Below are 26,246 nucleotides of genomic sequence, written 5' to 3'. Positions count from 1 at the left end.
GCAAATCATTTAGCTTCTGTGACCTAATTTTCTTGTCTGTAAGATGAGGTGGCTGGACCAGGTGACCTCTCAGGTGCTTTTTACAGTTTCTCTGCTGTACTTGAAAGACTCTCCTCACCTCACACCTGTCGGGATGTCTGTTATCAAAAAGACAGGTGATAATAAATGCTGGTGAGGATGTAGAGAAAAGGGAACCCTTGTGCACTGTCGGTAGGAATGTAAATCGGTGCAGCCACTATGGAAAACAGGATGAGTTTCCTCAAGAAATTAAGAACAGAACTACCATATGATCCAGCAATCCCATTTCTGAGTGCATACCCAAAGGAAATAAAATCATTATCTCAAAGAAATATCTGCACTCCCATGTTCATTGCAGCATTATTCACAGTAGCCAAGATATGAGAACAACCTAAGTGTCCATTGATGGATGAACGGAGGAAGAGAATGTGGTACATACATATAATGGAATGTTATTCAGCCTTAAAAAGGAAGAAAATCTTGCCACTTGCAACAACATGGATGAAACTGGAGGGCATTATGCTAAGTGAACAAAATCAGACAGAGAAAGACAAATACTGCATGGTATCACTTATATGTGGAATCCAAAAAGAGTCAAACTCACAGAAACAGAGAATAGAGTGGTGGTTGCCAGGGGCTGAGAGGTAGGGGAAATAGGGAGAGGTTTGTAAAAGAGTACAAACTTTAGGTTATAAGATGAGTAAGGTCTGAGGATCTAATGTATAACATGGTGACTACAGTTGATGACACTGTATAATTGTAATTTGTTAAGAGAGTAGAACTTAAATGTACTCAACAACAAAAAAAGAAGACGACTCCTCACAGGTCCCACCCCAGCTCACACTCACCTCAGGCTTCCAGTTCTCCTCCCCAGCCTGGGAGCACACAGTGCCAGTCTCTCCTAACACCTTCTGCTCATGTTGTTCCCACCTATGGAACCTCCCCTTTGCAGCAGGTATGTAAACTGAGGTAGAAGCCTCAGTCACAAGTCAAGGCGCGTGCTGTTCAGTGGAGGGTGTGGGATATGGCCCAGGCCTCTCTACCAGTCTGCTCTTCTTTGAATCTGACCAGCTAGGGCCAGTCACATTATAGTATCATCAAAAGTCACCTCATTCTTTTTTTGTTTTTATTTTTTGTGAGGAAGATCGGCCCTGAGATAACATCTGCCAATCTTCCTCTTTTTGCTGAGGAAGACTGGTGCTGGGCTAACATCCCTGCCCATCTTCCTCCACTTTATATGGGACACCGCCACAGCATGGCTTGACAAGTGGTGCATCAGTGCGTGCCTGGGATCCGAACCGGCGAACCCCGGGCCGCCGCAGCGGAGCGTGCGCACTTAACCGCTTGCACCACCGGGCCGGCCCCCAAAAGTCACCTCATTCTTAATTAAATGTTTTGATGATTCTTGTGAATATCAGTGACTCTCTCACCAGGAACATTCCATAATTGATCATTTGTATCCCTCCTACCCCCTCAAATCCATATGTTGAGCCCGAATCTGCAATGTGATAGCATTTGGGGATGGGCCTTTGGGAGATAATAAGGTCATGAGGGTAGAGCCCTCAGGAATGGGATTAGTGCCCTTATAAAAAGAGACACAAGAGAGATGATCTCTCTTTCTACAATGTGAAGAAACAGGGAGAAGTGGGCTGTCCATAAATCAGGAAGAGAGCCCTCAGTAAGAACCCTGCCATTCCAGCACCCTGTGCTTGGGCTTCCGGCCTCCAGAACTCTCTGAGAAATGAGCGTTTGCTGTTTAAGCCACCCAGTCTACGGTATTTTGTTATAGCAGCGCGAGCTGACTAAGACAGACTCCTTGGACAATGAATTTAGGTTTGTATTGACATATTTAAATGGAACCATCATGGGTCATTCCTGTGTGTCCCCTGTCCCCCCAGCCCTTTTAATGGGACCTGTGTGCCCCTCACCCCCTCCTAGGGTTTGTACTTGCCCAAGTCACCTTCTCTTTCCCCTTCATTCCTTCCTGTTTCTCGATCTTGTTTTCCCAACCAACATACACCAACTCCCAACATCTGATCAGGCCCCCTTTTGGGGAATACTCACTGGGTCCTCTTTTCCAGTTTACCAACCAGCCTGCCCCCTCGCCTATTCCTGAGCTGCTCTGACTGCCAGCAGCCATGGGTGGAGTTTTTCATCACCTGCTCTAGTCCTCACAGCTCCTTCACAGCCTCCCTGCTCTGTCCCCCAGCCTGCTTAAACACAGACACAGACGGGATTTTGAAGAAGTCCTGTGCAAACAAGAGTTTAAAGAAAGTTGAGCAGTTCAGACAAAAATTAATCCAAACCATCACAGGGGTGCATTTGCGTGGCAGCCAGAGCAGAGCCAACACTAACATCCTCGGCTCTCTTGGATTCTGCCTGCAGAATGTGCTTACCAGGCTGGGAGACATAGGCCTGTTTCGGATCACGAGCTGGCATGCCCTGGTTGCCCATGGCAACCCAGCTGCAGTGGGGTTGGAGTGTTAGCATTTGTAAATGTGTGTGGGCTTAAAATTATATTATTGATTCTGTCTGGAAGATGATAGTCTGATTTGTATATAGCTATGAATAAATTACTCATTATCCTTTACAGCCATCAGAGTATGAATCTCTCTCCTTTTTTTTTTTTGTTTAATTTTAGAGAGACAGCAAATTGTGTCAGCAGATGTGAAATGAAATGTTTCCCATAACAACCGTACTAGAGGAATCAACATCGAGGGCATCAGCCCGGGAAGAAGTCTGGGCATTACTCAGTAGACAACAAATGGTACGGATTTGGGAGGGATGGAGGCTATGTCGGGTAGTTGATTCCAAAGTGATCCTAAGGTGTAGCTTGAATTACAGTGAGAAGCAGACAGGAACAGAGGGAGATGCGGCCCCACCCTGATCACTTCCAGCTGAGCTCAAGCTTTCTTTTCTGTTTTCTTTGATGTGTAGTATCTACTCGGGCAGACTGAAGTGTTGCCCCAATTCATCACCTCTCCCTGTATCCACATTCCTTGTCCTGTAACTCTGTAGATCCTCCCACAAAAGGCATCACGTACTGCCCCTGACTTTGGGCTTGGTCTCGTAGCTTGCTTTGACTAATTGGCTGAAGTGGCAGTGTGCCAGTTCTGTGCCTAGGCTTTAAGAGGCATGAAGTGTTTCCACTCACCCTCCTGTGTTTTTTGTCATCACCATGAGAAGAACTGCCCTTGGCCAGCTGCTGCCCCTTCAGCTGGGACCCAGAATGAATACAGGTGGAGGCGAGTCACCCCCATCAAGCCCAGCCAGACTGAAAGCTTGAAGAACTATCTCAGCAATGCACAGCCTAGATGAGCGACATTGGCCAAGCTGCAGATGCATGGGAAATAAATGCTCATTGCAGTATGCCACCAAGATTTTGTAGGTGCTTGTTATGCAGCAGTACCTGACTGATATAATCCTCCGTCTTTCCAACATCACGGCTATTAGTGTCATCTATGATGGAAAAGATAAGAACAATATCCCTCATCTCCCCATTTCAGTATTCACTGATCACAAGCCTTATTGAGAGAAAATCCAGATCATGCATTACAATTTCAATTGACATTGGGCCCTCATTGTGCACTGTGCCATCAAACGTAGCATAGCCACCAGGAGCATTATGGAGACCAATGCATCTGAGAGAAGCTCCAAGTAAATTATCAGATTCCATCTCCACTTTTCCCTTAGTGCTCACAGAAGTCCTATCAAAGGATTGGTGGGATTATGCTCAAACTGGGGAGGAAGAGTGACATTAGACCTCTCATAAACCATTGTCAATGTTTCTTCATCCTGGAATGAACACCTTTATCAGAGTGTTACACATTATTATCCTCAAGCTCTTTCTAACCTCCATGTTTCCACTCTCTAGTCCAGGTATGCACCACACAAGCACAGCCAATCAATTTTCAACGAGTATTTATTGAGCACTGACTATGGGCCGGGGCCTCAGAGTGTCATTCTTTGATGCCGTGTTGAACAAAAGAAAAGTGGTTGTGATGGGTAATTAAGGAAAGTGAGTCAAGACTGACTCCCAGGCATCTGTTCTGAAACGCTGGGCGGATGGAGGTGCCATTTAGTAAGATGGGAAAGCCCAGGGAGGGGTTGGCCTTGGGCAAAATAACAAGTTGTGTTTGGGACACGTTGTGTTTGAGATGCTCCTGAGACATGAAAGTAGAGCCTTCAAGTGGGCAGTCAGGAGTCCAAATATGAAGCTCAGAGGAGAGGTCTGGGCTGAAGATATTGATTTGAAAGGTTGCCAGCACGTAGACGACGTTTTAAAAGACAGGACTGAATGAGATCTCCTAAGCAGAGAGTACAGATAGAGAAGAGGGCCCGGGCTGAATGCTGAGGAATCCCCATATTTCAAGGGCAGGCAGGGGAAGAGGAGTAAGCGCGGGGACTACAAAGGAGCAGCTGGAGAGATGGGAAGAGAAGCAGAGCATGCGCCTGTCCATGCATCTCTTTCCCGCAGCCATCTTCCCCCAGTTCCCTTGCTGACAGACTCTGCCCTTGCATAGGGGTTGAGGAGTCGTGCCCTTCGTGAGAGGCAGGGCTTCTCCCTAGTCATAGGGGGTGAATCGTGGGGTCTGAGACAACCAAAGTAACCCACTCTCCTTGCTCATTTGGGCTTAGTCATGAGCATGTGACACAACTTTGGCTGGTCAGATGTGAGTGGAAGTTCACTGGGTGGCTTCTGGGAAAGATTTTCATGCGTTTAGAAAGTGAAGAAAAAGGGAAAACTGAATTCCTCTCCTGCCTCAAATGTGGCCTCTGGATGGAGATGCTGCAACCATCTTGCAACCAGGACAAATGTGAGACCGAAAGCCGAAACAACAAAGAAAGAAAGAATATTTGTGTTAAATTACACCTTTGAATTGTTGAATTAGCCAACTCCCTACCAACAAATCTATGTTGTAAGGTAATCAATTTTCTAAATGTTTAGGCACTGTGGGTCTCGTAAGACTTCCAGACCAAAGCATCCTAACTGGCACTTGCGGTTTCATAAGAAGGGGGCAAGAGAGCAAGGTGACTCATGCCCATGGTAACATGATATGCCAAGGGCTTGAAGGTGACACTTAGCCCACGACTTAATGGTTTCTTTTACCTTATTTGGGGGAATAGCAATTACCCAACTTTTTAGATGTCTTGTTTGTCAATCTTAACACTAAGTTAATATTACGCTTATAGCTTGTTTCTTTCAACAGTCAAAAAACAAATTGAAGCATGTTTTATCTTAGCCATCTCAGAAGAAATGGATCATTTTTAATTATGACATTTCATCAACACTTGGCCAGTAAAAAGGACAGGTTGAAAGACTGAGTTGGAAATATTTTAGGGCTTATTTTCCTGCTAACACGGAAAAGCAAAGATTCATGACAGGGCAATGTGAGAAGAAAAAATAGATACCTAATGGTCAGGACAACCAGAATGTTAGATAGAAACTTAAATATAAATAAAATACCCTGAAGTCAAAATGTTTGAAATTACATTTAGTATCTTAATTAACCAGATTTTAAGATAATGACTGTAGAGTCTGTATCTTCAAATCGTTTGGGACGTCCTTACAGCTCTTTGAATGTGTTCTTTTTATTCAATTAATGCTTCTGAAAGAGCTTTAATTTTACATTAATCAAAAGCCCTCATGATATTCTCAGGATTTACTGAAATTCAAGGATATTTTTTAAGTGCAATTAAGTTATCAAGGCAGAGGCTCTGATTACAGAGACAAAATTCCATAGCAACAGCCTGTTAAGCACACTGAGCCCAGTGCACTGCTGCGCGTGGATGCTCGTGCCAGGCCGAGGGGGCGTGTGGTCAGGCTCCACAGCCAATGGGACAAACTTCCCTTTACCTTCCTCCTGAGCTGCAAAACCTGCTTCCTTGACAATGTAAACAGTTACCTTATAATACCTATTTTTACAGCAAACAGCTCTCTGACTGTACTCCAAGCAGAATTCTAGAAAATTCTATGAGATTAAAAAAAAAAAAGCAAGGAACAAAGATAACTTTTTCTTACCTAACATGAGATGTTTACAACCTTCCCAAAGCAGAACTTGCTCTTCTTCCTCTTCAGTTCATAGCATCAGACAGCAAAACCTGGGTCCTCCTTTACTGATTAGAATTGTGTCCACCTGGTCCCCTAGAGCACTTACTAATGATCAGAGAGATGCCAGGTGAAGAAAATCTTGCTGCTTCCTTTCTAAGAGCAGCCAATGCTGGTGAGCTCTACCAACCTTGGTGGCTTGCACTGTCTGTGCCAGCGTTTGTAACAAGAATACCAGGGTAGGTTCCTCCTCTCTCCGCTCCTCCCCAGGTACATTAATCCCATCACATATGAAGGTAATTGATGCTAGCATGAAATGGGGGTTGGGCTGGGGTGTGGAGGAAATGCCCGAGAGTGAACAAAGAGGAAAATAACTCTGGTATTAGAAGTACTCTTTTATCATCTTGCCCCACGAGAGTGCAATTAATAATAATCAAAACTTATATTTGGGTGCTATCCACTGCCCAAAATTGAATGCTTGATTACCCAGTCCCACTCCTCCTCCACCTTCCCTATCTCAGATAGCAGCTCCATTTTCCCAACTGCTTAAGGAACAACCCTTGGAGTCATCTCCCTCCTCTTTTTCTCTCCCAAACACACATTCAGTCCACCAACAAATTCCATCAGTTCTACCTTTAAAGTATCTCCGGAATCCAACCACTCCTCAGGTCCTCCACCAATGCCTTCTAGTCCAAGCTACTCATGGCTCTCACCCGGACTCTGGCAATAGCCTCCTGATTAGTCTATTGTCTCTCTCTTTTAATTTCTGCCCCCCTACAATATATTCTATGTAGAGAATGATCTTTTTATTTTTTTTTTATTTTTGTGAGGAAGATCGGCCCTGAGCTAACATCTGCCAACCCTCCTCTGCCAACCCTCCTCTTTTTTTGCTGAGGAAGACTGGCACTGGGCTAACATCCATGCCCATCTTTCTCCACTTTATATGGGATGCCACCACAGCATGGCTTGCCAAGTGGTGCGTCAGTGCGCGCCCAGGATCCGAACTGGCGAACCCCGGGCCGCCGCAGCAGAGCGCGCGCACTTAACTGCTTGCGCCACCAGGCCAGCCCCGAGAGTGATCTTTTAAAAACAGGAGTTGGATAATGTCAACCCTCTACTCATAACTCTGCCATACTTCTCATCTCATTCAAGGTAAAATCCGTAGCCTCAGAGGCTCCTATGATCCGCCCTTCCACCTGTCTGACCTCGTCTCCTACCATTCTCCCCTCACCTCTCTGGGACCACATTGACCTTCTCTTAGAACATACAAGGCTTCTGCCCTTGTTCCCTCTACCTGGAAGGCCCTTCCTCCAGACGTCCACAAGTTCTCCCTTCCTCCCTCACTTCTGTCAGGAATGAGATCAATGTCATCTTGTAGATGCCTTCCCCGACCACCCAACCTAAAATAGCAGCCCCTCTTGCCTCTCTATCCTTAGCCTGCTGTATTTTTCTCCACATTCCTCAGTTCAACATCGTATTATATATTTATGTGGTATTTTATGTATGGTATACATATTTGTATTACATGTATATGTTTTTCTTCATACTGTTATAACTGTCATTGTATCATACATTTGTTTATTAGTTTGCTATCAATTTTCTCCTTTCAGAACACAAGCTCCATGGACATAAATTTATCTCTTTCCTGCAGAGATTCTGTGCTATGGCACAGCTGAAGGATGAATGAGTGGCACTTCCCAGTTTGCCAATCGCTCCCAGATGCTTCATCTACTTAATCTTTGGGAAAACCCCCTGAAGTGCTGTGATCCTCATTTACACATGAGAAGAAGCCCAGATAGGATGCAACTCACCTGAGATTTCATAGACAGTCCCTGATACAAACATTTCTCTTTTGAGATGTGCCAGCTCTGCTCTCTGTCCTGAAGTGTCCTGAAATGTTGAAGTGTGGGGTCCTTGGAACTTCACTACAGCTGCATCACCAATGGCCTCTTCTGACTTTTTATAAAAAGTATGCGATGCTCTGACTCTAAGTACCACATGTGAGATATCTTCCAGTATAGAACTATGATGTCAACTCCTCCACACACAGTGTACTGTGGCGGACATCTGTGTATTTTTGTTTTGTTTATTTTACATTTATGTGAAGGTGTACAATTTTATATAAATGGGATTACATCATTTTGTAATCTACTTTTTTCACTTAGCAAGATGTCTAGACTGTGTTTCATTATCAGTAAATATAGACCTAAATGTGTGCATGGTGTTCTACTCTGAATTTACTTAGTCCCCTATCGATGGACATAAAGGTCATTGGCATTTTTCTGCAGTTTTATACAGTGCTTTGATATAAAAAACAAACAAACTGGGCATGTAACTTTTCCCATTTGTGCAAAGATCCCCTTAGGGTAAATTCATCAAAGTGGAACTCTGAAACATATTACTGAACTGATGTCATACTGGATTAGCTGGGCCCTAATCCAGTGTCCTTATGAGAAGAGGAACATTTGGACAGACACAGAGGGAAGATGACCATGCAAAGACACGAAGACATGGAGGATGTCATGTGACAAGGGAGGCAGAGGTTGCAGAAGTGATGCATCTACAAATAAAGGAACACCTGGGGCTACCAGAAGCTGGGAGAGGCATGGAAGGATGCTCCCATAAAGGCTTCAGAGACAACATGACCCTGCCAACACCTTGATTTCTGACTTCTAGCCTCTAGAACTGTGATAAAATAAATTTCTGTTGTTTTAAGTCACACAGTTTGTGTACTTTGTTACAGCAGCCCTAGGAAATTAATACACACCCCAATAATACATGTTTGGCTCATCTTTGCCAATATGGCAAACATTTGCCCATTTTTCCATTGAGGTGTTTGTTAATTTCTTATGGACTTATAAGAACTATTTGAATATACTACTACTTAGTTATAAGTGATACTAATACTTCTTCAGTTGTCTCTCATGTTTATGTTAGGGGTTTCTGGGGTGGGTGTTGTTTTGTCCATAGTGAAGTTTTAAATTTTTAGGAAGATAAATTTAGTAGTCTCTTTATGTAAGGATCTGGTTTTTGCAATATGCTTAGAAAGGGCTTCCCTAGCCAGAGAATTAAAAAAAAATAAATTCTTCTAGTAGTTGGATGATTTCACGTTTTTAATATTTTACATTTATTTATTTCATCCATCTGCAATTTATTTTTATTAAGGGAGTGATATGCAGATACATCTCTATTTTTTTTTCAAAGGTTGGTTTTTCAATGACATTTATTTGATAAGCCATTTTCTCCCCATGGTTTGGTACTGGCATCTTCACTATATAGCAAGTTCCAGATATATTTGAGGCTTTTCCTGAAGCCTATTTTTGTTCAATTAATCTGTTCATTTTTTCCTGCTCCTGTAACATAGTTTAATATGGTAACTTATAGTACATTTTAATATTTGTAAGAAATTTTCTCCTAATTATTCATCTTCTGTATCAAAAATTTCCTGGTTATTCTTGATATTTATTCTTTCCAAATGAGGGTTAGAAATTTTTGTCTGGTTACATACACACACATACATACACTCATGAAAAATACTGTTGGAAATTCTACTGATATTAAATTCATAGGTCAATTTCGGAAAAAGTATTATTTTTACAACATTGAACCTTCTGTATAAAACTGCGATGCCTCTTCATTTACTCAAGTCTTACACTGTGTTCCTTAGTGAATTTTATGAGTTTTCCTCATATGAGTCCTGTATATTTCTAATTAAATGTTATCCAAAGTATTTTATGGAGGATTACAGTTACTATAAAACTTTTTAAAAATTAAATAAAATTTAAAAATTAGTTAATTGATTACTGATTAATTACATACATCAATTAATTTTAAATGTTAATTTCTTTTAAAAAATATTTTATGATTTCCTTATTGAGATATAAATATGTTGTAAAATTCACCTTTTTATTTTATTTTTTCCAGTTTTATTAAGACATAATTGACATATAACATTGTACAATTTTAACATAATGATTTGATATATGTATGTATTGCCAATTAGTTAACATCTATCACCCTCATAGTCACAAAATTTTTTCTTGTGATGAGAACGTTTAAGATCTACTCTCTTAGCAACTTTCAAATATACAATACTGTACTGTTAATTATAGTCATCATGCTGTAAATTCCATCCCCAGAAATTATTTATCTCATAACTGGAAGTTTGTACCTTTTGCCCACCTTCACCCATCTTCCCTGCCTCCCACTCCCCTGCCTCTGGCAACCATGAATCTGTTTTCTGTTTCTAGGAGTTTAGTTTTTTCAGATTCCATATGTAAGTGAGATCATACAGTATTTATCTTTCTCTCCCTAACTTATTTCACTTAGCATAACGCCCTCAAGGTCCATCCATTTTGTCACAAATGGCAGGATTTCCTTCTTTTTTCATGGCTGAATAATGTTCCATTATGTATACTGTGATAATTCACATTGTCGTTACCATTCATCAGCTGATGGACACGTAGGTTGTTTCTATGTCTTGACTATTGTGAATAATGCTGCAATGAACGTGGGAGTGCAGGTATCTCTTCGGGATGATGATTTTGTTTACTTCAGATGAATGCCCAGAAGTGGGATTGCTGGATCATATGGTAGTTTTATTTTTAATTTTTTGAAGAACTTCCATACCGTTTTCCATCACGGCTGCACCAATTTACATTCCTACTAACAGTACACAGGGGTTCCCTTTTCTCATATCCTCACCAGAATTTGTTATCTCTTGTTTTTTTTGGTGAGGAAGATTGTCCCTGAGCTAACATCTGTGCCAATCTTCCTCCACTTTGTATGTGGGACACCTCCACAGCATGGCTAGATGAGTGGTGTGTACATCTGTGCCGGGGATCCAAACCCTCGAACCCTGGGCCGCTGAAGCAGAGCACATGAACTTAACCACTACGCCACTGGGCCGCCTCCCTCTTTGATAATAGCCATTCTAACAGGTGTGAGGTGATAGCTCACTGTGGTTTTGATTTGCATTTCCCTGATGATTAGTGATGTCGAGTACCCTTTCATGTACCTGTTGGCCATTTGAATATCTTTTGGAAAAACAACTATTCAAGTCCTTTGCCCATTTTTAAATTGGATTATTTGCTTTTTGCTGTTGAGTTGTCCTTCAGTTTGGCTAAAGAGGTATAGAGAATCAGCTGGGCCGCTAAGTGGCACAAATTAGCATGTAGCAGTACCGGGAGCAGAGATCACAAATAAACACCCACGGGCCACTTCATGTCCAAGTTATGTTTTGGCTTGCACATTTTAAAAATTTGAATTAGTTGGAAACTGTTAAAAGACAGAACACTTCAAATAAAAACCATATTTTTGACTTTCAGTTTTTGCTCAGCAATTTAGAGAGCTGGAAAGGGTATGATTCCCACCCTTATAAGAACAACAACAGAAAGCTGGACAAACTGCAAGTTCACAACTTTTCTTGCACCCATCAGAGAGTTGAAGTCACAGGGCAACCAACTAGCCCCAAATCTAAGGAGCAACAGGCACCTGCAGCGAGAGAGGGGCACTAGCATTTGCTTACCTGGGACAGAAACAGCTGGACACCAGAAAGGAGAATTCCGCAAGAACAGGCTGTTACCAGTGATTTGCTACTGGTGATTTGTAACTACTTTGTTAGTGATTTGGTAGAGATTGAATATGGGCTGGCGAGAGAGTGTGGACCCCAATGAGGCCACAGATACAGGGGGAGTTCACACTCCCTTGCAGAGTTCTCCATGGACCCCACCAGCAGCTCACAAAAGGGATTGGTGAACCTCCAGAGAAATCATCCTTTATGGTATAGGCCTTAGAGAGAGCAGCTACTACAGCAGGAGCATGAAAGCCTACCCAGACCCCTTTCTTCATCTCCCCTGTGGAATAAAGCTTTAATCTGTACGGGGAAAGGAAATACCATTGCCCTTAGGGCACAGGTGAAAACCCATTGCTGCTGGGGGGAGGAAACAGAAAATACCCTCTACTCATGCGGGAAGGACAGGAATAAGAACTGGGCCCGGAACTATAGCAGGGAGAGGCAGGAGCCCTGAGAAGGCCACGCCCCAAGACCCAGGAACATAGTATCTGCCTAAGAATAAGGCTTAACAAAAACAACAGAGAATACTCCCACCAAAGGGCTAACAGGCCCTTGGAATAACAGTAGAACACTGCTGGGAGAATTGCAAGAGTGTGGAGACATAGCCACACGGAGGTGCATTGTAAAGGAAAGACCTAAAGCTGAGGATGCAGCAGAAACTGAAAAGCTTTCTGGAAAACCAGCCACCACCCTAAACACAGGTTTGTTAGAGGAATTTGAAGCCTGTGGTGCACTGAGGGTAACCATAACAACAACAAACCTCAAACCCAGCCCAACTCCTGCTTAGATTAACTAACCCTCCCACTAAAGGTCTACCAGAAGGAAAAGCCTTAGAAATGTTAAAGGAAATTCTTTTGGCAGAAGGGATAGGGCATCAGACAGAAACTTATATCTATACAACGAAATGCAGAGTGCTAGAAATACAATGAATGATGGTGATATAAAATTTAATTTTTCTAAAAGAAAACTGACTCTCTAAAAAATAACAGGAGTGTATAATATATTTATAGCATATGTAAAAATAAAATGTATGACAACAATAGCACACAAGAAAGAAAGGAGGAATTAAGCATATACACATTTAAGGTCCTTAAACTACATAAGAAGTCGTAAAATATTTGGTGGTAGACTCCAATTAATTAAAGCTGTATATTGGAGAAACTAGGAAAAAAACTAAATATTTTCTAAAAAAATGTAGAAAAGCAGCAAAAATAAAATAGTGGAGGGGCTGGCCTGCTGATGTAGCAGTTAAGTTTGCACGTTCCGCTTCGGCAGCCTGGGAATTGCCAGTTTGGATCCTGGGCGCGGACCTACTCACTGCTCATCAGGCCATGCTGAGGCAGTGTTCCATATAGCAGAGCTACAACTCTACAACTATGATACACAACTATGTACTGGGGCTTTGGGGAGAAAAACGAAAAAGAGGAAGATTGGCAACAGATGTTAACGTAGGGCCACTCTTCCTCAAAAAAAAGAAAAACAAAAACCAAAAAAGCAGCAAGCTTTCACTAAAATAAATAAAATAGTGGAGACAAAGAGGGAATAATAAAAAACGATGAGTTAATCCAAGAGTAGGCAGAAAACAAGAAAAAAAAAAGAACATATGGAACAAATGGAAAACAGATATCAAGAGGGCGGATTTTAATCCAACCATATCGATAATCACATTAAGTATGAATGGCCTAAGCACACCAACTAAGGACAGAGATTGTCAGATTGGATAAAAAAACAAGTTCAGCTATTTGCTATCTACCAGAAACCCACTTTAAACGAGAAGATATAGATAGGGTAAAAGTAAAAGGATAGAAAAAGGTATACCACTCTGAAACTAACCAAAAGAAAGTTGAAATAGCTACATTAATATCAAAGTAGGCTTCAGAATATGGAATATTATCAGGGATAAAGAGGGAGATTATATAATGAAAAAGGGGTCAACTGTTCAAACAGACATAGCAATATGTTTGCACCTAACAACAAAGCTTCAAAATACATGGGGGGAAAAACTGATAGGACATAAATGATGAATAGATAAATCCACAATTATAGTTGGAGACTTGAACACTCCTCTCTCAAATAGAAAATCTATAAAGATACAGAAGATTTGAACCACACTATCAACAAACTTGACATTTATAGAATGCTCTACCCAAAAGCATATACACATCATTTTCAAGGGCACATGGACCATTCACTGAAATAGAACATATTTTGGGCCATTAAACAAACCTTAACAAATTTAAAAGAATAGAAACCATACAAAGTATGTTCTTGGACCATAACAGAATTAAACTAGAATTCAATAACAGAAATATATGTGGAAGCCTGGATTTTTGTATGTAGTACAGTAGATTGGCACAAAACACTTTAAAGAAATATTTTTAAATGAATGTTGAATGAAGGATAAAGTTTAAATTGTCAGAATCACACGCCTTGGATACTTCTTTTCTGGAACAATCCCACTTTCATGCAATGTGATTGTTTTTTATTAAGATGATTCTTTAAATGAATAACTAATTTCACTTTATGTTTGTGAAGTGTTTCATAAAATTACATTCAGAAATCATATTCAGTACTTGGCCACACACTGTGCATTTGCTTTTGGTTCAGAAAGGCTGACTGGCTGTGTTGGTTATACTGTTTGGCCTCCAGATCCCTTTAACACCCTTCCCTAGCCTCCTCTGTGCCACTGGAGGCTGACCCTTTGGGCTGCGCCTCTCTCGATACCTTTCTGGTGGGCTTGGTCAATGGGACCCATCGACAGGAGGTCAGATTATATCACAGGGGAGGAGAAAGCAAGAATGGAATATTTCTCCCCACCTCTGTTTCATGTCTTTAGCCGTGGCTCTGTCCTCCCTGACTACAGGTCCCAGCAGACAGCGGATCCTCCACTTCTCTGGCTCTGACTGGACTCCAGTCACATTGTCCATTCAGGCCCAGAGATGCTCACAGCTTCCTCCCATTGCTTGTCTCTGCAGGCCTCACCCTCAGAAGTAGTCCCTTCATTTAAGCCCCATCCTGTGAAACAAATGGGGTAGATTCTGTTTCCTGCCTAGAACTTGACTGAACCGTCAACTTTAGCAGGGGCAATTGGCTAATTAGGTCAATCCTCTAGGTCCGTGGGTCTTCCTCTTTGCTGCACATTGGAATCACCTGAAGAACTTTAGAACAGACTGCTACTGGGTTCCATCCCCAGAATTTCTGATGTAATTGGTCCAGGGAGTGGCCTTGGTATTAGAACTTTTAAAAATCTCTCCAGGCCATTCTACTGTGCAGCCGAGGTTGAGAAGCACTGCTCCGGCTTGCACACCTCCTGTACAGAGAGGAGATTTTTAGCTCTTAATGAAAACTCAATTAATTATGCCCCATTCTGATTTTTTTTTCTTTTTTCTTTTTTTTACAAATTATTGCAGTCTTCAGTTTAAAGCAATGTTACTTTTCTACTCTTCCATTTGTGAAAATATTTTTTAACAAAATAGAATAGGCTTAAATATATTTATACAACAATTTCCTCAAGAGGTTAAAAACAAAGAACAGATGTCTCTAGAAAGCATAGAAATGTGCCATGTGTACTTTTTTTGATTGGCTGTGTTAGCGGAGGCGAGTTTTGTGGGAGGGTAGAAAGGGAATCAAAGAGCCGTCAGGGGATTCCACAGGAGAAAAAATTTCAGAATCATTATCTGTGTTGAAACACTGCTCTCTTTGAAATATAATAGAAGTACCGGCGCTGCATAATTAACTCACATCAATGCACTGACTGAGCTGGTCTTGACAATCTGCTCTGAGCAGGAACCATATTAAAGCAATCATTTACACCTTTTGGCACATTAAAATAAGCAGCGGCTACTGGCCTCAAGAGAACCTTTGGAAGCGTTCAATGTTTAAAACGCCTTCACCATTTGGCAGATTTTAAAATACAAAAGAACCACAACTGCATTCTCCTATTTTAAAAGACAACTTTACTTTTTAAATACTACACATTTGTTAGTGGTGCTCCGACTTAATATTTTTTAAGAGGGAGAACTGATTCCACCAAGCTTTTCATTTCATTTTGAGGATCCAGAGATGTCTCATCTAAACAGACACCGTGCCTGTGTCAGTTAGCTATTGCCACAGTCACCTCAGTCGCATGCAGCGAAAAGTATTTCTCACTCACAGCTTGTGGGTCACTGGGGCAGGTCAGCTAGGTAGCTGTATTAGTCCATTTGGGCTGCTATAACAAAATCCTGTAAACTGGGTAGTTTATAAACCACAAACACTTATTTCTCACACTTCTGGAGACTGGAAATTCCAATTTCATGGTGTCAGGAGATTGGTGCCTATTAAGAGCTTCCTGGTTTAGATGGCCATCTTTCCTCTGTGTCCTCACATGGTAGAAGGGGCTAGGGAGCTCTGAGGGGACTCTTTTATAAGGGCACTCATCATAATTATGAGGGCTCTGCCCTCACGACCTAATCACCTCCCAAGGGCCCCACCTCCTAATACCATCATCTTGAGGATTAAGATTTCGACATATGAATTTGGAGGCAGGGGTCTGGAGGGACACAAACATTCAGACCATAGCAGTAGCTCTCCTCCACATGTCTCTCATCCTCCCCCTGGGCCCAGTGGGCAGCCCAGGCTTACGTCTGCTAACATCCCATTGGCCAAAGCAAGTCACGTGGCCAAGCTCACAAAGGCTGGAGAAATACGTTCCATCTTTAGTGGGAGGGACTGCAAAGTTACACAGCCAAGAGTGTGGGTACAGGGAGAAATGAAGAATAAAGGACAATAAACCAATTTACTACAACAGTCTATCAAATAGTACATCCCAATACTGTGTGTGCAGGTAGAATTTCTGGCTCCAGAGTGGCAGTCACTGACCAGTTCTAGAACTCTGTATGCAAGATGCCTTCTGTGTCCAGACAGATGGTAACACTCATCCATAGGCTGTCTGCCACAAGGCCATGGACCTGATGTTGGCTTTTCTTGGCTGTCCTGCCATTAGAATACCAAAACTATCTGCCAAGAATTAACGAGGGGTTTTTAAACACTACTTTTTAAATACTACACATTTGTTAGTGGTGATCAGACTTAACATTTTTTAAGAGGGAGAACTGATTCCACTAAGCTCTTCATTTCATTTTGAGGATCCAGAGATGTCTCATCTCTGTGTCAGTTAGAGATGGGGGGTGGGGGTTGAATAGTTGAAGCGCAGGGGCCATCTAGGGCAGTGAAACTCTTCTGTGTGACACTGTAATGGTGAATATGATACTATGATTTTGTCAAAACCCACAGAACTTTGCAGCACAAAGAGTGAATTTTAATGTATAAAAATAAAAAAAAAATTATTTAGGAAGTCAGGGATCCCATTTGGGACTCCTAGGATGCAGAGCCCTCTCCTTCTGGAGGTGGGTGGAAAGATACAGCCACATGTCTGCAGGGGCTGAAAACTCTCGGACAAAGCTTTGCTACCGCAGTTTGAAGAAAAGGATTAGCATAAAACCAAACCGTGTTCATGAGTGATCCACAACTTAAATCAACAGAAATTTATTGAATATTCTGGAACACAGAAACTAGAATAAGAGAGTCCATGCTGCCAGGAATTGGTGGCACTCAGGCCATGCATGATTTGACCCCTGCCTCCTTGACCTCCATTTGTGTGTTGTCCCTCCACCCCACCTCTGGACAACTCACAAGGATTCAACCACTCTGCCTTCTGTCGGTTGCTAGAACACTTCAAGATCTTTCCTACCTCGAAGTCCTTGCCTTGCTGTTACCCAAGCCAGGAAAGCTATTGCCTCATCTCTTCATGTGGCTGGCTCCTTCTCCTTTTGAAGGCTCAGCTTAAACGATGGCCCCTCATAGGAGTCTCCCACTGTTCTCTATCACAGCACTGTTTATATTGTGTGTAGCACTTATATTCTGTAATTATAATGTTCATTTTTACTTGTTTATGATCTGTCCCTCCCTCCAGAATATAAGCTCCCTGTCTGTCTTTTCACAACAAGCATATTCCCATTACCTAAAACACTGCTTGGCACATAGCTCAATAAATATTTATTGAATGAAGAGGCTACTCATTTTTTAAGATTTGGTTCAAGATCCCAATGGAGTGTGGACCATGCTTTGGAGTGAGTGTTGTGAGGACAGTCAGAAAGTCTCACACCACACACACTAAACTCAGAGCGAGTCCATATGGAATTACTCGTTGGCCACAACTACAGTCCCTAGTACACCCAGAAAGGCATAAACAGCAACTTGATGCTCAGGTGCTGGCCAAAAACTGCAAAGCAGGGCAAACACAGCTACTAGGTAGAAAATTACCCCTGTCTGGAAGAGACACAGTTGGTGTCTTACTGTTGCAATACAAATGGAAGCTGAAAGTAGGACAGGTCCAAACAAGAGATCCATAAAAATCCGTAGTGGTCAAGCTGCCTCTCCATGCAAGTCCTGCAGGCGGTTGTCATTCAGGGTGGGGAGGGCAGGAGAGGTGCCCACACAGGGCTTCCAGGTAAGCAGAGAACAGAGTGAGGCAGAGAAGCCTTGCACCCACTCCAAATCTCTAAAGAATTTGTGGCTTCAGACACACTCCAGACCTCTCACCACCACCAAATTGAACATTGTGAGAGGGGCTTGGGTTGTGTGTGGAGCCATAGACGCTTCAGAGATTTGGAGTAGGTACAAGGTTTTATTGTCCTTGAACCCTTGTGCCATGAGAGAGCAGGAGGCTCAGAGCCATAGGACAAGGCTGTCTGCTGGAGCACATGGCAAAGATCTCAGACTCCAAGGCTCTCTGATGGGCCCCAGATGGGCAGATGTGGGAAGACTCCTTCCAAAAGGGCCATACCTGTCGACTTGTGGCTTGTAGTTCTTAGAGGAGCTGCCCAAGCCTGATAACCATATAAAACCAGGAGGGGTTTGCAATAGTGGGATAAACTTTCCCCAGGCTGTGCAGTTGAGAAAGAGTTGTCCTTCCCCTCCTTAGAAGAGGCCAGAGGGAGCCTGGGACTCTCATCTGTACTTCAGCAGGCAGGTGAACTCCTTCTCTGTTAGCTCAGCCCTTTTACTGCTCATCCAGTAAATAAAAACTGACCAGCCTTCCCTAAGACTTTTTTTCCATGGCCCAAGAGGCCCCAGTGGACTGACCTAACTTGAGGGCATAGTCAACCCATGTTCCCCATTTATGGGAACTCTATGTGTTGAGGGAGAAGACCAAACCCAACAATTAGAAAATGTGGCACCAATTAAGGCAGAGTCGATGGAGAAGGTAAAGGATAAGTTTAACAAAACAGGAGTGACTTTCAAGGAGATTCAATTACAGAGGAAAAGAAGACTTCCTAAAATAAAAGCTAAAATAGAATTTGATGCATGGATTTTACAATGTGGTAAACAGAACAGTCACTGCTAAGAACCAAACTGATGTCCTGAGTGAGCAAAAGGAAAAACTATCATAAAATGGAAATTAAAAACATTAAAAGAGGGAAACTATAAAGAAAAAGACAAAAAACTCTAAGGATAGATCCAAGAAGTCTCTGATGCAAATATTACTACATTCAGAAGGAAAAAGAGTACCAGAGAGAGTAACATAGAGAAAAAAAGTCATAATAAGAAAAGGTGAAATAAAAGAAATTTCCTGAAGTTAAAGAAAGATTTCAAATGAAAATGAACATAGCCTCAAAAAATTACTGAAATACGCCAAAGGAAAAGAGACAATCTTATAAACTTTCAGGAAAAAATCAGATCACTTATGGTGGTAATTGAACCAGACTAGTATCTGACTTACAAATTACACTCTAAACCAAGAGACAATGGAATGACTGTGGACTATTGAGAAAATAGGAGTAAGATCCAAGAATTCTATACCCAGCCAAGATATCATTTAATGCAAAAAAAAAAAAATGATATTTGGGGGCAAATAAAGATTCAATGTGTTTCCATCCTTGTAACCCATCTGAGGAAATACTTAGAGACTATTCCAATCAAATAAAAGTAAATCAGAACTTGGATCTCATGATTTGGGAAAACAAGAGAATGCAGGAAACCGTGATAGTTAAATATAAATGGATAACATTGATGACATGACTGAAAATTTATATGCCTTAAATTTTCTTTAAATAGAAAAGGAAATTGTAAGGAAATTCCTAATAAAAGCTTAAAACAAAAGTTCCAAACTAACCCAACAATGAAGTGTGTGTGTGTGTGTACATGTGCATGAGCATGTGCAGGGGATGAGGCCGGAAGTACAATATGGAACGGAAAATAAAAGATCTCCTATCAGTGACTGGGGATGGGAGGAACTGTGAAGGCTAAGGTACTGTGCATAGGGATTAGGTAATTTTTATATATTAGTAGAGAAATCTAAATTTAGTAATGACCATGTGTGATTAAAAAACACTACTAGTATAGACAAAAATAGTATAATTTAAAAATTAATAGTGTAAGAAAGAAATGTGGAAAATTAGGAAAAGTAAAACTAAAAAGAACAACAAAGAATAGCAAATAACATAATATAGAAATCATAAAACCAAGCACATTAAGCATCGTAATTACTGTGTACTGACTAAATTCTCCTTTCAAAAGAGAAAGACTCTCATATTAGTTATAATATATAACTCAGGCATAAGGTATTTTCTAGAAACACACCAAAACAAAGTTACAAAGATTAGAAATTAAGGGAAGGCAAAGATCTACTAAGCAAACGCAAAGAAAACAACAAACCCAGCATGAATTGCAACACTGACATCAATTAAAATGTAATTCAAAGCCGAAATCATTAACAAGGTCAAAGAGGAATAACATACAATGGAGAAAAAAAATCAATGAGGAAGTTCTGTATAAGTCATAAACATTGATAAACAACATAGCAGCCACACGTATATATACGTATATGTGTGTGTGTGTATATAAATACACTTATATATAAATAAAATCTATATACATATATATATAAATAAAATCCCAGAACTACAAGGCGACATTGATGAAAACATTTTTATTGTGGGATTTTTAAAATATTATTCTTTCAGAATTTGACAGTTCAAGTATACAAATAAGGCAAAGATATAAGGGGTTTGAAAAATACAATAAACTACACATTTTTTCTCTTCTTTTACTGATGTGATACAGAAATGAATTATATACTTGGCATAAAAGAAAACTTTGCTAAATTTCCCAAAATAGATATTTTTTTTGTACTTTCTTACAGGAAATCAACAATAAAAGGATTTTTAAAGTCCTCTAATTACTGGAGAATTAAGAAACCTCTTCCACATAATTCCTAGTTCAAAGAGGAAAACAAAATCGAAACCACGAATTAAGTATCAAAAAGAGAATAGGAAAACACATTATATCATTGGATACTTCATATCATTGGGCACTATTGGATACAGTTAAAGGTATGTTGGGGAGGGCAAATTTATAGCCTTAAATGATTTTATTGTTTAAAAATAAAACAAAATTACACCAAGTCATGAGTATCATATTTGGAAAAGTTGGATCTTATTTTTCCTTAATTACCAAGAAAATTACCCAGTAGGCCCTAGTGCTTCCATTGATTTTCAGATTTCCTTCATTTGAACTATTTTCCTTTTTCATTCATCCCTTTGTCAATGTCACAGTGAGAGCGAATAAAGCGATCAAGAATTTGTCTGTCTGAAAATTATAAAGAAAAACAGGAAGAAAATTTCCATTTAACTATTTAAGTGCTAAATAGAGAAATTCTAGGAAGGAGGCAAATATCTGATAACAGTACTCTAAATAAATATTTGATGAGACTAAAATAATCTAAGAGAATTATGTCTAAGAGCTAGAAAGGCACAATTGTGTAATTATTGATTAAAAAGAGCAGATTTTATATTCAAAGGATCAGCAAGTCTTCCCAGAAAGAGTATGGGTTTTGGAATGAAACAGACTAAAGTTTCAGTTCTGCGCTGCAAGTATTAACAAGTCGTTTGACCTCTCCATTTCTCCATTTCCTTGTCTTTGAATACAGGTATAGTACTTACCTTGCACAGTTGTTGGAATGGATTAGGAATGCTATGTGTGAAGCACCTGGATGGTGCCTGGTCCTAAAAGACACTCAATAAATAGTATAGCCTTATCCTTTTATTACTGGGTACACAGTAATAAATAGTGACGATAAACAAACAATAGAGACTGCTGTTCCAAAAGTTTCATTGAAGCCAGGACTGTTTTTCTGCTCATCAATGTTAGTATACTTTGCTATCTTTGAGTGATGACTGAACATGAGAAGGCCCTTCAACTCTCTGGCCTCCATTTCCTCACCTGGAAAATGAAGGAGTCTGTCTGGTTTTGAATATCTATGGTTCCCTAATCCTAATTACGTATTTTTTTAATGGTACAGAGTGGAGCTGTAAAACTTTGCTCACTACTAGCAATAGTCATCTGTGCAGCCAAAACCAAAAGAGAGGAAGAATGCAAGTGATAACATGTTATCACGTTCAATGTCCATGTTGTCACGCTCAATGTTACACGTGCCAGCTCAGGTCTATAGATCAGGTGAGTGTGTGTGTGTGTGTGTTCCTTGTTTACTCTCCAATGATATTTGCATTTATTTGTTTATGTGATCTCATATTTAATTTTGAACCATCCCTACCCTACTCCATATCTTTTTTGACCTCAGCATTTTTCAGTTGAGGTATATTTTTCATAAAGTGGAATGCACTGATCTTCCATGTACAGTTCGATGGGTTGACCCTTGCATACATGTAACTCACATTCATATAATGATATGGATCATTTTCACCACCCAGAAAGACCCATCATGCTCCTTCATGGTCAATACCTTCTACACCAAGACAGACACTGCTTTGATTTCCTTCATCGTAGATAAGTTTTACCTGTTGTAGACCTTCGAATAAACGAAATCATACAAAATGTATTATTTTGTGCTTGGCTTCTTTTGGTCAGAATAGTGTTTTTGAGGTTCATACATTTTGTTGAACACATCAATAATTCGTTCTTTTTTATTTTCTAGTAGTATTCCATTTTGTGAATATACCACAGTTTGTTTACTCATTCTCCTGTGATAGAGATTTGGGTTGTATCCAGTGTGCGACTATTAAGAATGAAGGGATTATAAACATTCTTGCACAAGTCCTTGTGTGGACGTGTTTTCTTGCCTCTGGAGTAAATACCCAGAAGTGCTATTTCTGGGTCATGGAGTAGATATATGTGTAACTTTATGAGAAACTGCCAGATCTGTCTCTAAACTGAGTGTACTATTTGATACTCCTACCAACAATGTATTGCTCCATATTGTCAACATTTGCTATTTTCAGTCCTTTCATTTTAAGCCTAAAATGTCTCTATTTTAAATCTTATACCAAAGAGTTAATTTTAAATAAGCAAAAAATAAAAAATCTTTTTGATACCAAAGATAAGCATATAAGATAAATCAAGTTTGGCGTGAATTAATAAAAAAGATGAGATTGTGTCAAATTTAGGGTCAGCTTAAATAACTGGTTACAAAGGCTACCAGCTGTACTTCAAATGTTCCCCATATTTACTAAGTACAGATGCAGATTCACGCCCTGTGATCTTGTTTACGCTGTTCCTGGTTCTTAGGATTGGTCCTGCTTCTCCTTCTCATGCTGATTCATCCGTGACACTTCAAGGATGCCTCCTCTGAGCAGCCTTCCCTAACTCTGTGTCAACCCACAGCTTTGAGAGTACCCCTTACAGGCTTCTAATATACCCAAAGACTACTTAGATTACAGAGCTTATGACATTATAACTATGCATCTGTCTCCCACACCCAACAACGAATTCCCTGAGAAAAAGTATTTGTGGTTTATTTATCTTTGTATCAAGTGAGCATTGTAGGTATTCAATCAATGAAGTTCATTGAATGAGTGAAAAAATGTATGCTTAACAATATTGGCTCACACTCCAGAAGGAAACCCCCTTTGGATAGCCATATTCCTGGAGTTTTAACTGGAGGAAGAGATGGGGAGGAAGTAACAGCTGCAAAACTCTGAAAACCAGATTTCAGACCATTTTGTCTTTCAAGGGGGGAATAAGCGGGAGAAGACAGTCTTTACCAATAGATAACAGAGGCCCAAAGGGTAAGCTGTTGGGTAGTCTGAATCACTCAGAGATTAAAACAATTTTCAAAACAAAATGACCACTAAAGACATCTAGTCCAATTTCCTCAAGTTATAAACACAGAAACTTAACACCACATAGTGACACGCAGAGTTGTTGGAAACAAAAGGTTCGCCTTCAGCTGCTCCCCCTCTCTTCTTCCCCAATCTAATGTGACGTCCTGGGGTTTTCTCCCTCCTACCTCACTCCACCATCTCCCCAGCCCCCAACTTAGGCCATCATGCTGCTGCTTCTCCGTTCCCTCTCTCTTTCAAAATGTACCTGTTCTGGGCTCCTATACTTACTGTCTAAGAGGGATAGATAATCCAGTAAAATAATTTAAACTGAGGTGATAATTCAGCGTAACATATCTGCCAGGTTTTCTATTCTCTCACATACTCGATCAGCCCTACCGCACATGAGCTCTGCTGAGATATTTGTCAGCTGAAAGGCATTAGCATCATCCCCAACACTGGAAAATGACAAGAGGTTTGGGGCGTAAGAATTCAAAGGGAACCTCCTATTAGCTTGTCAGCCTCTAGCATAGCTGGCATCGATGAGTAGGTCATTCTAAAGCAAAGCTGAGAAAGAGAAACTAACCCTCACTGGAAGCAGATCCTATATACGCCCAAGTCAATGCAAAATGGCAAGGCTCTGGGGAGAGAGCACCCTGCCCCCAGTGCTGCCCTGAGGGCACCAAGAAAGCAGGGGAGCTAAGAAGAAACCAAAGCCTAGATTGGCCTAAAACTACTTTGTCAGTTAATAGATCATGTCTCACCTGTCAGGCAAGAGAAGTCCAACTGGGTGGACAGTGTCCACGTGAAGGATCAGCTTACCCTAGGAATCTTGGAGAAAGCAGATCTGAGTTGAGCAGAGGCTGCCAGAGCACTCTGAGGAGTCCTTAGTTCATCGTTAGGGGGCACTGCTAAGGCTCGGATTGCAAATGACACACAGACAAGAGACAGAGGTGCCCAGCAGCCACCCTGGTTTACATGTATGCAGGAAAGGGATGGCTCCCTCCGTACTGAGAGTCCCTGGGCGGAGGGGAGCATCTGCTTTGGGAAGACAGAAATACTCCTTTTATAGGGTCAAACAGATGTGGCTTCTAAAGGTGAAAAGGGCACCTTACAAATGCAGATGATGGTTTTATACATAGGACCCAAAGCTGGGGAAAGGAAAGGAAAGCAGGCCTGAGCTTGCTGTCTAGCTTCCGCCCTGCCTCCTGGGAAGGTCTGACCAGAAGCCCTCGAGGAGCTCTTGGTTTCCTTCTGAAGTGTCAAACCAGCCTGGAAGCTTCTGTTGAGAGGAATGAGGCTCCCAATGGAAAACGCAGACTTCTGCTTCTGCCTGAGAGTGAGGCAAAACATCTGCTCCTTGTACTTCCTTGCAACTCAACATTCGAGCTCTTGTAAGGGCCTTTGGGCCATCAGCCCCCAGTCTGTGAGACTGGGAAATACCCTCTTTCCCCCCAACACACACACACACACACACACACACAAGCACACACTCTTTTCAGTCTTGTCTAAAGTAGGGTTTCAGTCTTGTGTGGGGCAGGAGATCCCAGAATAAAAGGGTTTCAACGAGGATTTCAGAGGAGCAAGCTCTTCTGATTGTGGCTGGGAACAGGCAGAGCACAGAGATTGAGGACCCTAGAGAGGTAGGATGCAGGGAGCAGTTGGAGGGTTACTGAGTAGCTGGTGGAAGACCTCAGCTTAAGCCTGACCATGGGGCACAAAATGAGTCAGTGACCCCCACATAGCCTAGAGCTCAGAGTGGGGTGCAGAAGATGGTCCACTGAGTGAAGGAAGAAATACTAGAACCTCTACTATATTTACTTTCTACTTCCTCCTTTAACATTCTGTATGCTTTATAACACACATAATACATTAGTGTAGTGGTATATGAATACACTTTACATAAATATGTACATCTGCATTGGAGCACGTGCTCAAAAACGAGTAGTAACAAAGTGTGTGATCACTAGCACTGGGTGCTGAGGGGCAGCTGTTGGAAGAGTTTAGTTTCTTCTCCTCCAACTCTTATTCCCTGAGTTGACACTTACACACGCTCAGACTGACCGGTTGTCCCCAAGAGCCTCCCAAACAGATTCCAGTCATTAGGCCCTGAACTGGGATAAGTCTCTGCTCTGTGGCATGAACCAACACTGTCCTGGGAAAGGAATTTGCCCTCTTTGAAGATGTGATACATGAAGATTCTCTTTTACCCTAGAAAGCCTGTCACAAAAAAGCTCTACCAAACAGGAAATAAAGATACCCAAAATAAACCAAACTATGAGATAGTGCAAACACCCACTGGAGAAATCAGCTAACCTTAAGAAAAACGAAGTCATCTTGGAGCAATTCAACCACAGGCAAAGTGAGATCAGAAATGAGTGAAAAGCTATATGATTCCTTTTTAATAAGTGAAGATATAGCCACTTGGGGCCTCTTTTAAGAAAAATTTATTTTCAATGGGTTGAAGTTTGCAAAAGACTGTGGCATATTTGAGGCAATAGTTTTC

General features: G+C 41.2%; 1 protein-coding gene across 1 annotated transcript in view; it reads right to left on the bottom strand.

The window, feature by feature from the left end:
- Window positions 1–21,090: 21,090 nt before the first annotated feature.
- TEX26 (testis expressed 26) overlaps window positions 21,091–26,246 on the bottom strand; it is a 31,401-nt gene continuing 26,245 nt past the window's right edge. Inside the window, exon 7 of the mRNA XM_058547678.1 lies at window positions 21,091–21,272. Within this exon, the coding sequence (XP_058403661.1) occupies window positions 21,199–21,272 (74 nt within the window). The 3' untranslated portion in view covers window positions 21,091–21,198. The remainder of the gene's footprint in view (window positions 21,273–26,246) is intronic.

The sequence above is a fragment of the Diceros bicornis genome, chromosome 9 (genome assembly GCF_020826845.1).
Source record: "Diceros bicornis minor isolate mBicDic1 chromosome 9, mDicBic1.mat.cur, whole genome shotgun sequence".
Classification (NCBI taxonomy): Eukaryota; Metazoa; Chordata; class Mammalia; order Perissodactyla; family Rhinocerotidae; genus Diceros; species Diceros bicornis.
The sequence above is the reverse complement of the archived record's forward strand: the minus strand, read 5'-3'. Positions and strand labels throughout refer to the sequence as shown.